Source organism: Oryx dammah, unplaced genomic scaffold (genome assembly GCF_014754425.2).
Source record: "Oryx dammah isolate SB20612 unplaced genomic scaffold, SCBI_Odam_1.1 HiC_scaffold_19, whole genome shotgun sequence".
Lineage (NCBI taxonomy): Eukaryota > Metazoa > Chordata > Mammalia > Artiodactyla > Bovidae > Oryx > Oryx dammah.
Genome location: NW_024070203.1, coordinates 43,209,557 through 43,223,342, shown reverse-complemented (window position 1 = coordinate 43,223,342; position 13,786 = coordinate 43,209,557). Strand labels below are relative to the sequence as shown.

At 34.2% G+C, this 13,786-nt stretch overlaps 1 protein-coding gene across 15 annotated transcripts in view; it reads right to left on the bottom strand.

Annotated features, from left to right (window-relative positions):
• Positions 1-13,786, bottom strand: part of CSPP1 (centrosome and spindle pole associated protein 1) — a 119,825-nt gene that overhangs the window by 36,700 nt on the left and 69,339 nt on the right. For 13 of the 15 annotated variants that reach the window (XM_040261342.1, XM_040261330.1, XM_040261336.1 and 10 more), the window contains 4 exons: positions 12,267-12,396; positions 10,303-10,450; positions 6,378-6,530; positions 2,865-2,977 (listed from right to left, as the gene is read on the bottom strand). In XM_040261342.1, the coding sequence (XP_040117276.1) occupies positions 2,865-2,977; positions 6,378-6,530; positions 10,303-10,450; positions 12,267-12,396 (544 nt within the window). The remainder of the gene's footprint in view (positions 1-2,864; positions 2,978-6,377; positions 6,531-10,302; positions 10,451-12,266; positions 12,397-13,786) is intronic. The other 2 variants (XM_040261340.1, XM_040261341.1) reach the window with 1 other exon arrangement.

Below are 13,786 nucleotides of genomic sequence, written 5' to 3'. Positions count from 1 at the left end.
CACCTCCACTAGCTTTGTTCATAATGACACTTAAGGCCCACTTGACGTCACATTCCAAGACGTCTGGCTCTAGGTGAGTGATCACGCCATCGTGATTATCTGAGTCGTGAAGTTCTTTTTTGTACAGTTCTTCTGTGTATTCTGGGCTTCCCTGGTGGCTCAGACATTAAAACGTCTGCCTGCAATGCAGGAGACCTGGGTTCAATCCCTGGGTTGAGAAGATCCCCTGGAGAAGGAAATGGCATCCCACTCCAGTATTCTTGCCTGGAGAATCCCATGGACGGAGGAGCCTGGTGGGCTACAGTCCATGGGGTCGCAAAGAGTCGGACACGACTGAGCGACTTCACTTTCACTCTGTGTATTCTTGCCACCTCTTCTTAGTATCTTCTGCTTCTGTTCAGTCCATACCCTTTCTGTCCTTTAATGGGCCCATCTTTGCATAAAATGTTCCCTTGGTATCTCTAATTTTCTTGAAGAGATCTCTAGTCTTCCCATTGTATTGTTTTCCTCTATTTCTTTGCACTGATCTCTGAGGAAGGCTTTCTTATCTCTCCTTGCTATTCTTTGGAACTCTGCATTCAAATGGGTATGTCTTTCCTTTTCTCCTTTGCTTTTCACTTCCTTTCTTTTCACAGCTATTTGTAAGGCCTCCTGAGACAGACATTTTGCTTGTTTGCATTTCTTTTTCTTGGAGATGGTCTTGATCCCTGTCTCCTATACAATGTCACAAACCTCTGTCCATAGTTCATCAGGTACTCTATCAGATCTAGTCCCTTAAATCTATTTCTCACTTCCACTGTACAGTCATAAGGGATTTGATCAGGTCATACCTGAATGGTTTAGTGGTTTTCTTCACTTTCTTCAACTTCAGTCTGAATTTGGCAATAAGGAGTTCATGATCTCAGCCACAGTCAGCTCCTGGTCTTTTTTTTGCTGAGTGTATAGAGCTTCTCCATCTTTGGCTGCAAAGAATGTAATCAATCTGATTTCGGTGTTGACCATCTGGTGATGTCCATGTGTAGAGTCTTCTCTTGTGTTGTTGGAAGAGGGTGTTTGCTATGACCAGTGTGTTCTCTTGGCAGAACTCTATTAGCTTTTGCCCTGCTTCATTCTGTATTCCAAGGACAAATCTGCCTGTTATTCCAGGTGTTTCTTGACTTTCTACTTTCACATTCCAGTCCCCTATAATGAAAAGGACATCTTTTGGGGGTGTTAGTTCTAAAAGGTCTTGTGGGTCTTCATAGAACTGTTCAACTTTAGCTCCTTCAGCATTACTGGTCGGGGCACAGACTTGGATTACTGTGATATTGAATGGTTTGCCTTGGAAATGAACAGAGATCATTCTGTCATTTTTGAGACTGCATCCCAGTACTGCATTTTGAACTCTTTTGTTGACAATGATGGCTCCTGCAGTTCTTAGGGATTCATGCCCACAGTATTAGATATAATGGTCATCTGAGTCATATTCATCCATTCCAGTCCACCTTAGTTCGCTGATTCCTAGAATGTCTTGTTCACTCTTGTCATCTCCTGTCTGACCACTTCCAATTTGCCTTGATTAATGGACCTAATATTCCAGATTCCTATCCAATATTGCTCTTTACAGCATCAGACCTTGCTTCTTTCACCAGTCACATCCACAACTAGGTGTTGCTTTTGCTTTGGCTCCTTCCTGTCATTCTTTCTGGATTTATTTCTCCACTGATCTCCAGTAGTATATAGGGCAAGAATACTGAAGAGGTTTGCCATTCCCTTCTCCAGTGGACTGCATTCTGTCTGACCTCTCCACCATAACCCATCTGTCTGGGGTGGTCCCACATGATATGGCTTAGTTTCACTGAGTTAGACAAGGCTGTGGTCCATGTGATCAGATTGGCTAGCTGTCTGTGACCCATGCTTCCAGTCCTTTAAATCCACCCAAAATACTTCAGCTGTATTGCCAGATCAATTATCCTTAGGACCACATCCATTTGTCACTGCCTTATTTAAGAGTCCATAATAATTAGGATCAGAAAGATGGCATCTTTGAGTAGACTCTCTTTAAGAAGAATTTAGGAAGCTGGGATCAGACTGGATAGCCTTAAGTGTCAGACTAAGGAATATGGACATTTTATTTAGAAAAGCTACTGACAGATTATAAATAAAGAAGACAATCGTGAGAAATTATATCAAAGGAAGATTAACCTGGCCAAAGATTAATCTGACACTGGGTTGTAAGTGTGGGTATGGAAGGGAGGATGGTAAGAAGAGAAAATATTATGAGCCCACTATGGGCAGGTGTCTAATTCACCTCAGGCTCCATCCCAAGGGTGGACACAGTATGAGAGTTCAATAAACCCATTGGCTTAATAAACACATGATGCTCAAGTGTCTTTCTCTGGGCATTTCTAGTGTTTTAAATGCAATTTGCTTACACATATAAATGAAGCAAATAAATACAAAATGTGAGAGTATTTTTAATATTTACTTACAAACTAAACAACTGAGTCAAGAATATAAAATCATTTAGAAAAAAACTATTTCTATTAACACATAAACATCTAGAAAGATTCATTTTATGCCTAATAGGTGAACATTTTAAGTTTCAGTTTTAGAAATTCCAGCACTCTCTAACACTTAATGATTTAACAAAATTTTAAAAAGATTAAGTCAACTGGTATTCCTAACATGTCTCCTTATTCCTTTTTCATATATAAGTAAAACAGTATAATAATATAAATTAAATAATATTTCTATCTAATATGAATTAGATATTTTAGATGCATGGCATTTTAGAATTTATTCTTTATCTTGTGGATAAAATCTTTCCAAGTTTATTAAAACTTTTATGAAACTTTGAAACCATGATCAAATAAGCATTTCACCTGAAAACGAAGAAAATTCTTGTATAATTCCTGCTGTTTAATCTGAAGTTCAGTTGGAGGCTCACTAAAAATATTTCCCCGAGCAAAAGGAGAGCTCTGTGTTTGCATATGACCTTGAAAAGGAAAATTTGCAAAAACATACCATTAGCCAGTGCTTAGAAAACATAAAGGCTAAAGAATACTCGACTAAATAAACTGAAATTTTGAAAAAATGTGCTAAATATGGAAGCCCAGAGGCTAAACTCAGAAGACGACCAAGATTAGAAACTAAAGACCAGATAAAAAGAGAGGGAAAAAATGGTGAAACTAAAATAAAATTAATACACAGTTGAAAAATCATAATATAGCTCTATCTGAAAGTCATTAAGGAAACATAGAAGTTAGTAACCTAAGCAACTCTCACTGCAGCAAAGGCTTTAAAATAAAATTTATAAAGCACACATTTAAGTTCTTATGTATGATATAAATATCCTTTTCTTAAGAATACTGCTTAATTACACATTAAATGTATTATGTATACACATATAAAAAATTTCTAAAATTGCTTTTAAAAAATCAGTGGATTCCTATCCATGGTTTAAAACACAGATTAGAAAATTAGCTCTAAAAACATTTTTAATTTTTACAAAATTAAAATGACTTAATCACTGTAATACTTTTTACTTAAAAATTATATCAGATTAATGATATAAATTTGAAGATTAAAAATATGCTATATATATGTTATTTATAAATAGTATTAAACATTCTGGGAAAGGAAAAATACTATTTTATAAAAGCAGCCTGGAAAATAAGTATATCCCAGCAGTCTTTTGAGTGCAGAAAAAAACTGTATGCAAATTTAAGGCTCACATAACTTTTTAATATCTTTTATATTTATATAAAAATATGTCATTTTTTAGTTTCCTTATACCATCAATCTAAAGCATTTATTTCTCTCACTCATATAGTGGTTGTAAGCCAATTGCTTTGCAGTTGAGCTGTCATCTAGGTCTCTTTTCCTTTGTATTTAAATTTACTAATGCTTACTTGAATAGATAGCAGAAAGGCAAATCAATACCTAAACATTAAAAGCTTAGGTTATGGTGGAAAAGCTGATCAGCAAAACAAAACTGAGTAGTTTGTTTCACATTGAGATCTGTCAAATTCTAAACCTTTGAGGCAATTAGAGAAGAAGTATTGTTAGAGACAGGCAAGTTAAGTTCCTTTAAACATAAAAACATTATAAAAACAAAACCAAAGGGAAAGACATGCTCTAAACAAAGAAAATGAAAATGCATTCAAGCATCATAACAAGCAAAAAAATAAATTTAATCCAAATTAGTATGAACTTCATAAACAGGATTTTTTATCCAAAAACCATGAAGTAAAAGAAAAACAACAAACATTAAGAAGAGCTTTTAAAACAGGCCTAATGAAGACAAAATATTAGAGGATAGTGAATCTCAAGTATATATTAAGATATTCAACTTCCAGGCATATTTGAGCTCCCTTAAGGCCTTTTAGGAGAAGGCAATGGCAACCCACTCCAGTACTCTTGCCTGGAAAATCCCATGGACGGAGGAACCTGGGTGGCTGCAGTCCATGGGGTCGCAGAGTTGGACATGACTGAAGTGACTTAGCAGCAGTAGCAGCAAGGCCTTTAAAATACTACATGTCACATATGTATATTGTATGTGTGAACACATGTATATAAATACACACACACACACATAAACTCATATACATATATGATGGCATAGCAACAAATTAGGTGACTCTCAATAGTTTTTTTGCATTCAGAAAGTCTATTTTAGGTTAATTCTTAGGAAATGAAAGTTAATTTAGGGAATTTCAATGCACAAAAAAGGAGAATTTAAACATTTTATGATTTCGTAAACTAGAGCATCCTGACCACATCCTGGCCACGAATTAGCACCAAAACCCTGGTGTTAGACACAATAAAAACAGATAACAAATTCTGCTGTGCATATTCAATCATCAAGGTTGTGCTCTTTTTTGGGAAAGAGTCATGGAAACTTTCTATTTTTCCTGTGTTTTCGCTTGGTAAGCAAAGCTAGATGCCTGACATGTTATTACGACGACAGAGAAAGTTCTAAGCTAAGAGGGAACTATGTACAAACAATACAGGGGGTGGAAGAGAGGAGCAGTGAAGGGGTCTGTACCACTGATCTCAATACAGACTGCTCCAGAAGCAGCGGCCAATGAAGAGAAAAATAATGGTAATCAGAAAGAAGCAAAAATTCTCTACAATAAAATGAAAAGGTGTTTTGATATACAAAGAAATAAAGTAAGTTTACTTTGACTTCTGGTCGCATTCCCCATTTATTTACAGTAAACGCTCTGTGCTCTCTCAAAAATTTTAATTTTAGACAAGAACACTGTATTAAAGAGTCCTTTCAAAATATCCCTGACTGATCAGACAGTCTTTTAAAATTTTTTTTTAAATGTTTAATACATATGACTTATTGGCCAAACAGGTAGACTAAATGGTGAGCTCTGATTCGAATTACTAGCCTTGCATCTTTCAAGCCTTTGATAGCAGCACTAATTTCTGTAGTCTTTTGGAACACTTCAAGAGATGTACTGTAGGTTGTTTCCATGGACAGCCTGTATCACTATTTAATCTCTAATTATAAGAAAATACTTTCCTACTTTGATCCACAGTAGATTTTTACACAGTGAATCTAGTTTTGATTTTTGGACTATTAAAAAGTAGAATTTTTGATGAAATTATTAATTTGATTCTCACTCTGAGTCCTTAATAATTCAATTTGCTGTAAATAAATCATTATTTTTATAGGCATCAAAATATAATATAAGGCAGTATATTCTTTAAACTTCACTTGAATTCTAAATATATAACATATTTTCCCATATACTTGATAAAGAAAGATGATTACAAATTTTCCTGACAAGTCATAAAGATACTGAATAATCTTTAATTTACAGAATCTTTAAAAGACCCTGTTTAATACCAAACCAAAGGTATATGTTTATGAAAGGGAGATGTGACCAGAAGCCAAGGTAAATTATTTACTTCTTTGTACACTGTGGCTTATAAGGGAGGGCAAATGTTTATAAACAAACAAAAAATGAATTTCACTGTATAATTTATCATACAACATCTGGTATGTTCTCACTAATTCTTATGGGTGTAAGAAGCAAACTCTATACGGGTTAAAAAAAAAAAAAAAAAGAAAACTATTTAAGAAATGTCCTTCCCAGTAGCAAAATGAAGCTGTTAGCACAGCTAGAATATATATAAGAACTAATAAAGCTGATAAGAAATACATAGTATAATATTAAGAAGCAAAATGTATCTCTTTATTCATTTTTTCAAAATACCTATATAGAAAAGTTACTGTATATAGCATAAATAATGTGTTATGCTTTCTGACTCAGAAAAAGCAAATTCTCAAAATCTTAATAAGAACTTTGTTGGAGAACAGAAGAGAAATGCTACTGAACAACTTTAGAAATGTAAAAATATATATATATATGATTAAAAACCTGAGTTTTTATTTGCAGCATCTTCTTGGTTTTCAGCATTTGAAGTGGCTAAAGTTTGGTCTAGAGATACAACAGCCCTTTTATCTTCATATGTTCTTGCATCTGGGTTATGGTAGGCATCTATATTTTGTCTGTGCATCCTATTCAAATCAGCTGAGAGGGAAAAAATAAGCCATTTATTTCAATAAACACACTCCTATAATTAATATGCTTAATAGAAATGAAGAGAACCAACAGGACCAGAGCTGGAATAATTAAATGGTATCTTGGTACCCTGAAAACAGAAACAAGATTATCAAAACTTTTAAGATATTTTTCAAAAATAATGTTACAAAATAAATTCAAAATTAGTAGAGAACTTAAAGAGTGTATACGTTTTTGACAATCCATAAAAACCTTATTTATATGTACCTTACCTTAGAACTTTGACTATCTAAATATAGAACAAATAGTAGCAATTCAAAACAAGTCACAGTGAAATTTACCCAACATCATTAGTATTCCTAATGAAAACATATCATGTGGAATGGAGTTTTAAAACATATTCATAAATTTTCTTTTATATAAACATTCCTTAAAAGATGGAGCTCTATTCCTCTCCTCTAGAGTGTGGATTACTTCTTATGAAAAGGATTCTGCATAATGATGGTATAAAACTTTCAAGGCTACTACATAAAAGACATTATGTTTCCATCTTGCTAGATCTATTGGTTCACTCACTTCCAAGAAAGCCAGCTACCATTCCATAATGAACACTCAAAGGAGCTCTAAGGGGAAGCCCACATGGCAAGTAACTGAAGCCTCCTGAGTCATGTGAGGGAGCCATAGAGAAAACAGATTCTCCAATCCCAATCAAGCCTTTGATTTATAGCCCTGACTGACACATTAAAAGGGTCAATTCTAACAAAAAAAAAAAAGGGTCAATTCTATCATATGCAAATTATCTCTCAATAAATCACACAAAAACAAACATAAATCTAACTGGGGCATATATAATGCATAAAAAATATTTAAATACGGAGTCAAATATACGTGAAGCAATCTTGCTATTAATCAATTAGAACTATGAGATATTTTTGTTATCTTTCAAACTGGTTAAGTATTTTTAATTTTTTTTCAACTTTTTCTCTTAGTGTACAATTTTTAAAAATTTTAATACACAGTCAAGTAACATCACCATAATCAGGAATCGGAACAGTCCCATCACCCCCCCAAATTCCATCATAGTTACTCCCTGTCCTCAACCATAATCTTGGTACCAGTGACTTGTTCTCCATTTCTACAGTTCTGTTATTTTGAGAATATATGTGTTATGTAAAAGGGCTTCTTTCCCTTAGGTCTCCTCTTTGGAGTCTTCCAAATTGTTCTGTGAATCAACAGTTCATTCTTTTTTTTAACTGCTAAGTAGCATCCCATCATATGAATGTACCACAGTTTATCCATTCACTCACTGTAGAATATACTCGGTTTTTTCTTATGGGAACTTTAAAAAAACTGAGAAAGGAAACAGATGTTAAATGTATTACAAATAATCAAAATGAGAGGTACTTACTTTCAAAGGGTTGATGCTATGTTAAAATTGTATGGATAACAGATTTTGATATTTTATTAATAACTACCTTACAAAGAGATCTTTCTCAGAGAGCTAAGAATATGGTGAACATTCAATTTCTTTAATTTCTTTGTAATAAAAGATGAAACAGGAGTAATTAGAAAAGCCAGCAGCTGAATTAAAGTCATCCAACATAATCCCTGTTATATGATCTTGGCCATCTAATGAAGTAAAAGAAAACACTGATTTTTACTACATATTGGGAATACAATAGGAAAATTAGGTTCCCTCTCTCTCTCAAATGTAACAGCTAAATACAAAACAAACATATTCTTCAAGTTTACTTGCTTTGAAAATACCATTAAAAAACAGTTCCACTGCATTTGATAAAATAGCACACTTTTTTTTAAATTTCATAGCATAACTGAAGCATTAAATAAGCAAACTAAACATTACCACTAAAAATAAATATCTCAGAAAGGTTTGCTCCATTCCTGTTAGGTCAAGCAATTCTAAAACAATATTTTATAATTCAATAACAAACACTTATCCAACTCACTTCCACCAATTAAACACATATAGGACACTATAATTACATTCTCTGAACTGGAAATAATCTTCGAGGAAAGCTGGAAACTTCTAAGAAATTATTCCAGTCTTTCCCAAAGTTTCTGTTACATAAACACTTCCTTCATGGTAACTATTATGCTTCTATCAATTCATAATTTAAATTTATTATAGCAAAGACTGGGTAGATGCTTATCAATCTTATGTCCTCCGCCTGGGTATAAAGAAACCCTTCCAGCCTCCCAATAAGTTACTTCAGAACCTTGTAACTAGGTTTGAACAACTGAACAAAGACAAAAGTGATATTTCTCCACCTTTAGGTCAGGCCCCATCAAAATTCTCAACTTGTTCTCCCATCCTCTGGACCATGTCTGTGCAGCTAGAAATGAAAGACTGCAAAATTGTAAGAGTGACACACTGGAAGAGGCAGATTCCCAAGTCAGCTCTTGGAGAACCACTCAAACAGCATCAGAATGCAGTTTAAGAGAGAAGTAACTTACACTGCCTTAAGCCTCTGAGAAACGGGAGTTCTTTGTTAGACCACTTTTCATTTAAATGCCTTTACTTTCAAAGGAAATGTTATAGTACCATCCCTAAATGGAAAACCAGTAATATATATTTTTTTCCAGTAATATATATTTTTAAATATATATTCAAATAAACATTTAATTTCAAATATTAGAAATGTTAACCATGGATCACCTAAAATCATCTTATTTATAAACAGAATAAGAGTTTTAATCTTCAAAATTGTGAACAAAGTATGAGATGAATATAGGAAAGGAATAAATCCATCAGGAAAGAAAAGAGTTACCTCATTAATCTAAGTGGGCCTCAAATATATCTTTTTTAAAAAGTCATCTTTAACAGAGAATCAAAGGCATAGCCATTAAGAACTCTAGTAACTCAATACCCCCAATATCTTCTGACTGCATCACTCAGTTATTCCTACAACAAAGCATAAACCGGAAGAACATCAAATTTACTTTGCATCACTCTAATGGGTTTTCTAATTATTCATTTCCCATTTCTAATTAAATGATTTTAAAAAACCCATTATCTTTCTCTGCTTTTATTATAAGCTAATTGAAGCCCATCCAAACTTATATAACAAGTTGCAAAAAGTCTCTTTTCAAAGTGCCCGCTGTGTGATTTCTAGATGAAACATTTTTAAGAATACATAAAATTGAAAGATAAATCAATATAATTCTACAATCTGCCAAACATTTCTGAGGCCAGGTTTTTCTCAAGAGCCCCTGCATTGTGCGGGTATATGGCGTATAAGAATTAAACATAACATTCCACAACTACATCAGATCACTTAAGACACCTTATTAAAAATATTGCGGTAAGGATTTTATTATTTTTACTAGAAAACTTTAAAAAATTCAAACTACTAGATTGGGTAAAAACTTGCTAACTAACATAAACTTTTCTCTGCAATCGAGTTATTATCATTAGAGGGTGAAAAATTTGTAATAATAAATGAAGAAAGGCTTTAACATGCTGTCATGCTTACCATCAAAATACCTCTTCTGCATCAAGCTGTATAAAAAGAGACCTTTGCTTACAGACTATGATTCCCACTTCTTTCTACTCCCCTTTCTTTTAAAAGTTAAACTTAGATTATGTTAAAAACAACAATTCAGGGACTTCCCTGGTTGTTCGGTGGCTAGGACTCTGTGCCCCCACTGCAGGGGGCCAGGTTCAACCCCTGATCAGTGTACTGGATCCCACATGCTGCAACTAAGACCTGATGCAGCCAAATAAATAAATACTTTTTTAAAGTCAATAGAAATAACATACTTATCAGATTTCCTTTGTCATCTCTCAGAGGAGCACCACCTCCACCTTTCCCCCAGGGGTTGTAACTTCTCATTTCAGCTTCTAATTTGGCTTCATATACTTCTTTTTCTTCACGTTCTTTCTTTCTTCTTTCTTGTCTTTCTTGAATCTTAACAACATTAAGAAACATCTGTAATAACTGCTAACTGCTAACAGGTGTTCTGATACAAAAAATTAGTTTTAAGATCAGATTTTATTTTTCTTATTAGAAAACTAGACTTTTTCCCAGTATACTTTACTATAAATTTAATATCACAAATATATGTAAAAACAATTAAAAAATACTTTGGTAGCTGGAATATATAGCTGCTACTCCCTCACATCCTGTCACTTGGGCCCTTTCCAGCCACTGGTGCCACTTGGACTAAGGTAGCTTCATCTTCCCAATTCCCTGAGGTATTCCCTTCCTAACCTCACCATTTTCATGGGCTCCAACAGACTCTCCCTACCTTCATTTTCTTCATCTATCCTTTCATGGTACCTGGCCAGCCACAAACTACTCCCCACACCTCTGAGACCTGGGCCAACTACTCCCTACCCATCACCAGACCTACTCTACTTTGAGCAAACTCCATTCCCAAAGTTCAAAGATATTGAAGGTTCAAAGCTCTCTAGAGAATGCCAGGCTATTTAAGTATACTTCATGAAAGCATACAAAATGGTCTTATCATCATCAAGTGTAAGCATAGGGTTGGTCTTTAAAGACATATAAATAGGCAATGAATAAAGATCTACATTTTGGAAAGTTACTTTTAAAATCATTACCATATGCATGGCAAATTTAAGTAACTACTTCAGGAAGGTCAAGGAAGTCATCACATATAAAAAATTCTAGGGTTAGGAAATCTGGTTCTGTCAGTCGTGTTTTTAATATGCTCATCTGAAAACAGACAAATATTGTCTCTTGTTTGTAGATTCCTAACACAAAAAAATAATGTTGGTAATTCTGTAATTTTGAAAAAGCCCACTTTTCAAGGAGGTTGCCCAGTGTAGAAAATAGAATAAAAATCTGAGCTTTAGAAGAAATCCAGTGGAATTTTGTAGAAGGGTACCCCAGGTGAATATATATACCTAGAGTTCCAGGGACCTCTCTGGAGAAGATATAACTATTCCTCCAAAAAATCCACACATTTGACACAGTTATTCCTAAGTAAACTCTCTCCAAAAATTACAAACCACAATAGAATGTTATCTTCCTCCCTAAGTGTTCTGCCTCTGTTCTCCCTATCCTTAAGAGTTCATAGCTTTATCATCCTCTTAGATTACAACACTCAGAATCATCGTAAAACCCTGTTGTTTCCTCAGTCGCTAAATTTAAGTCCTATTAATGAAATCCAAGAAATGTCTCTTTCGATGTCCTGTCCATCTTCCCCACCTGGTACAGGACCTGGTTACTTCTTGGCTGGACTAACTAACAGTTTTACTAAAAGGTTTCTCTGCCACATCTTTCCCAACCATCCACATCACAGCCAGATATCTTCCTAAAAGCCACATCTGCTCACATCAATTATAATACTTCTTTCACTCTTTGGCTTAAGATTTCCTCCCTTTGGCTGTCGATAGGTAACAAGATGAAACTGAAAACCCCTTACTTGCTATCTTTCACAATCCAGTATAATCTAACACTCCAGCCCCTTCTCCTACATCAATTCCATTCCCTGAATACACCAGGAATTTCATATTTATTCACTGTATAACACGCAACTCAAAAGCCATCAACCATGTGAAGCCCTCCTAATAGCCAAGGCAATTACTCTCCCTATCCCAAGCATTCCAGCCTGTCTATATCAAACTTTATCACATTTAATGATAAATAAATGGAATTCTTTCTCCTCAGCCACACTCTGAGTTTTAAAGGGCCACTGTACTAAGACATAAGATGTTTAACATACATGAATGAACAACGGAAAAAAATGAATGGATACCTGCTGCTGCAAAGCTTCCTGGTAAGACTGAAATGACTGTTTTGAAGGTTTTGGTTTATCTTCAAAAAACAATCCTGAATTTATTGCTCGATTACTTGTAATTTTCAGCTCATTCTGTCCAATTGTACTCCTACATCAAATACATAATTAATAATTTAAATTCTTTTATGACAAAACAAGAAGAAGATGCAACACTTCTTTGAAACAGCATGGCATATAAGTACATTTAAAATAGAGAAATGGCAACCCACTTCAGTATTCTTGCCTGGGAAATCCCATGGCAGAGGAGCCTGGTGGGCTACAGTCCATGGGGTCACAAAGAGTCAGATATGATAAAGAGACTCACACACACACAAAATAGAGAAATTATTTCTTTATAGCTCAAAGAGAAAATTTTAAGTAAATGCCCTTTATCTCTGCTTTCAAAATTAATGGAACTTTCAAATTTACTGACTCTATTTCCTAATCTAGGTGGCAGTTACATGCAAGTAAAACATTCACATACAAATAAAAACACTTGTGATAATGTATCAAGCAGTATACATATGACTTATGGACTTCTCTGAATGCAGTGGAAGTTCCTCAAGTAATATCATAACTAATGATTTACTTAATAAATTTACTCCAAAATAAAATAATAACTTCCTAGCCATTTTAAGAATAAAACAAAGAATTATAGTAAAAAGTCTGGCTATCAGAAAAAAATAAAATTTTCTTCACTGAGTCATAGATTTTATTAATGGTATTGATGGTATAAGATTATTAAAATCCCTAAAACCTTGCCCTGTTTATGGAGGCCTGGGATGGGAATTTTGTCAAAGTTCTAACTGTTGGGTAAAGTTACAGCAATAATTCCCTAGTAATTGAAGGCCCTTTCTACTCTTCCTTTTTATTTATTATTTTCTTTTCCCCTGATAATCCAGGGCTTGTACTTCTTAGAAATTATTCATACAGAACTCATCAAACTCAAAGCAAAAAGGCTCAGAGATCCATATCGATACACATCATGGTCAATGTGCCGAAAGAAAAAGAGAAGAACTGCAAAAGCAGCAAGAAAATAAAAACTCATCATATACAAGGGATCTTCAGTAAGATTAACAGCTCATCAGAAATCCTATGAAGGCCAATAGGCAAGGAAATGACATATTCAGGGAGATGACGGTGGGGGGCGAGGGGGAAGTCAACTAAGAATTCTATATCCAGGAAAACTATGCCTCACAAATAAAAGTGAAATTAGAACATTATTAAATAAAACTCAGAGAAGACATCACTAACAGACCTGTCTTATAAGAAATAGTAAATGATGCACTTCAGGTTGAAATAAAAAGCACTTGACAGTAACCAGAGTAAACACAAAGAAATAAAGAACACCAGTTAACAGTAACTACATAGGTAAAGGTTAAAGATATTACTGATGTGCTTTTATTTGCAGCTATATTCTCTGATTTAAAAGACAACTACATAAAGGAAAGAAGGAACAGTTAAAAACTATTGATAAGTTTAAATATATAACAATATAC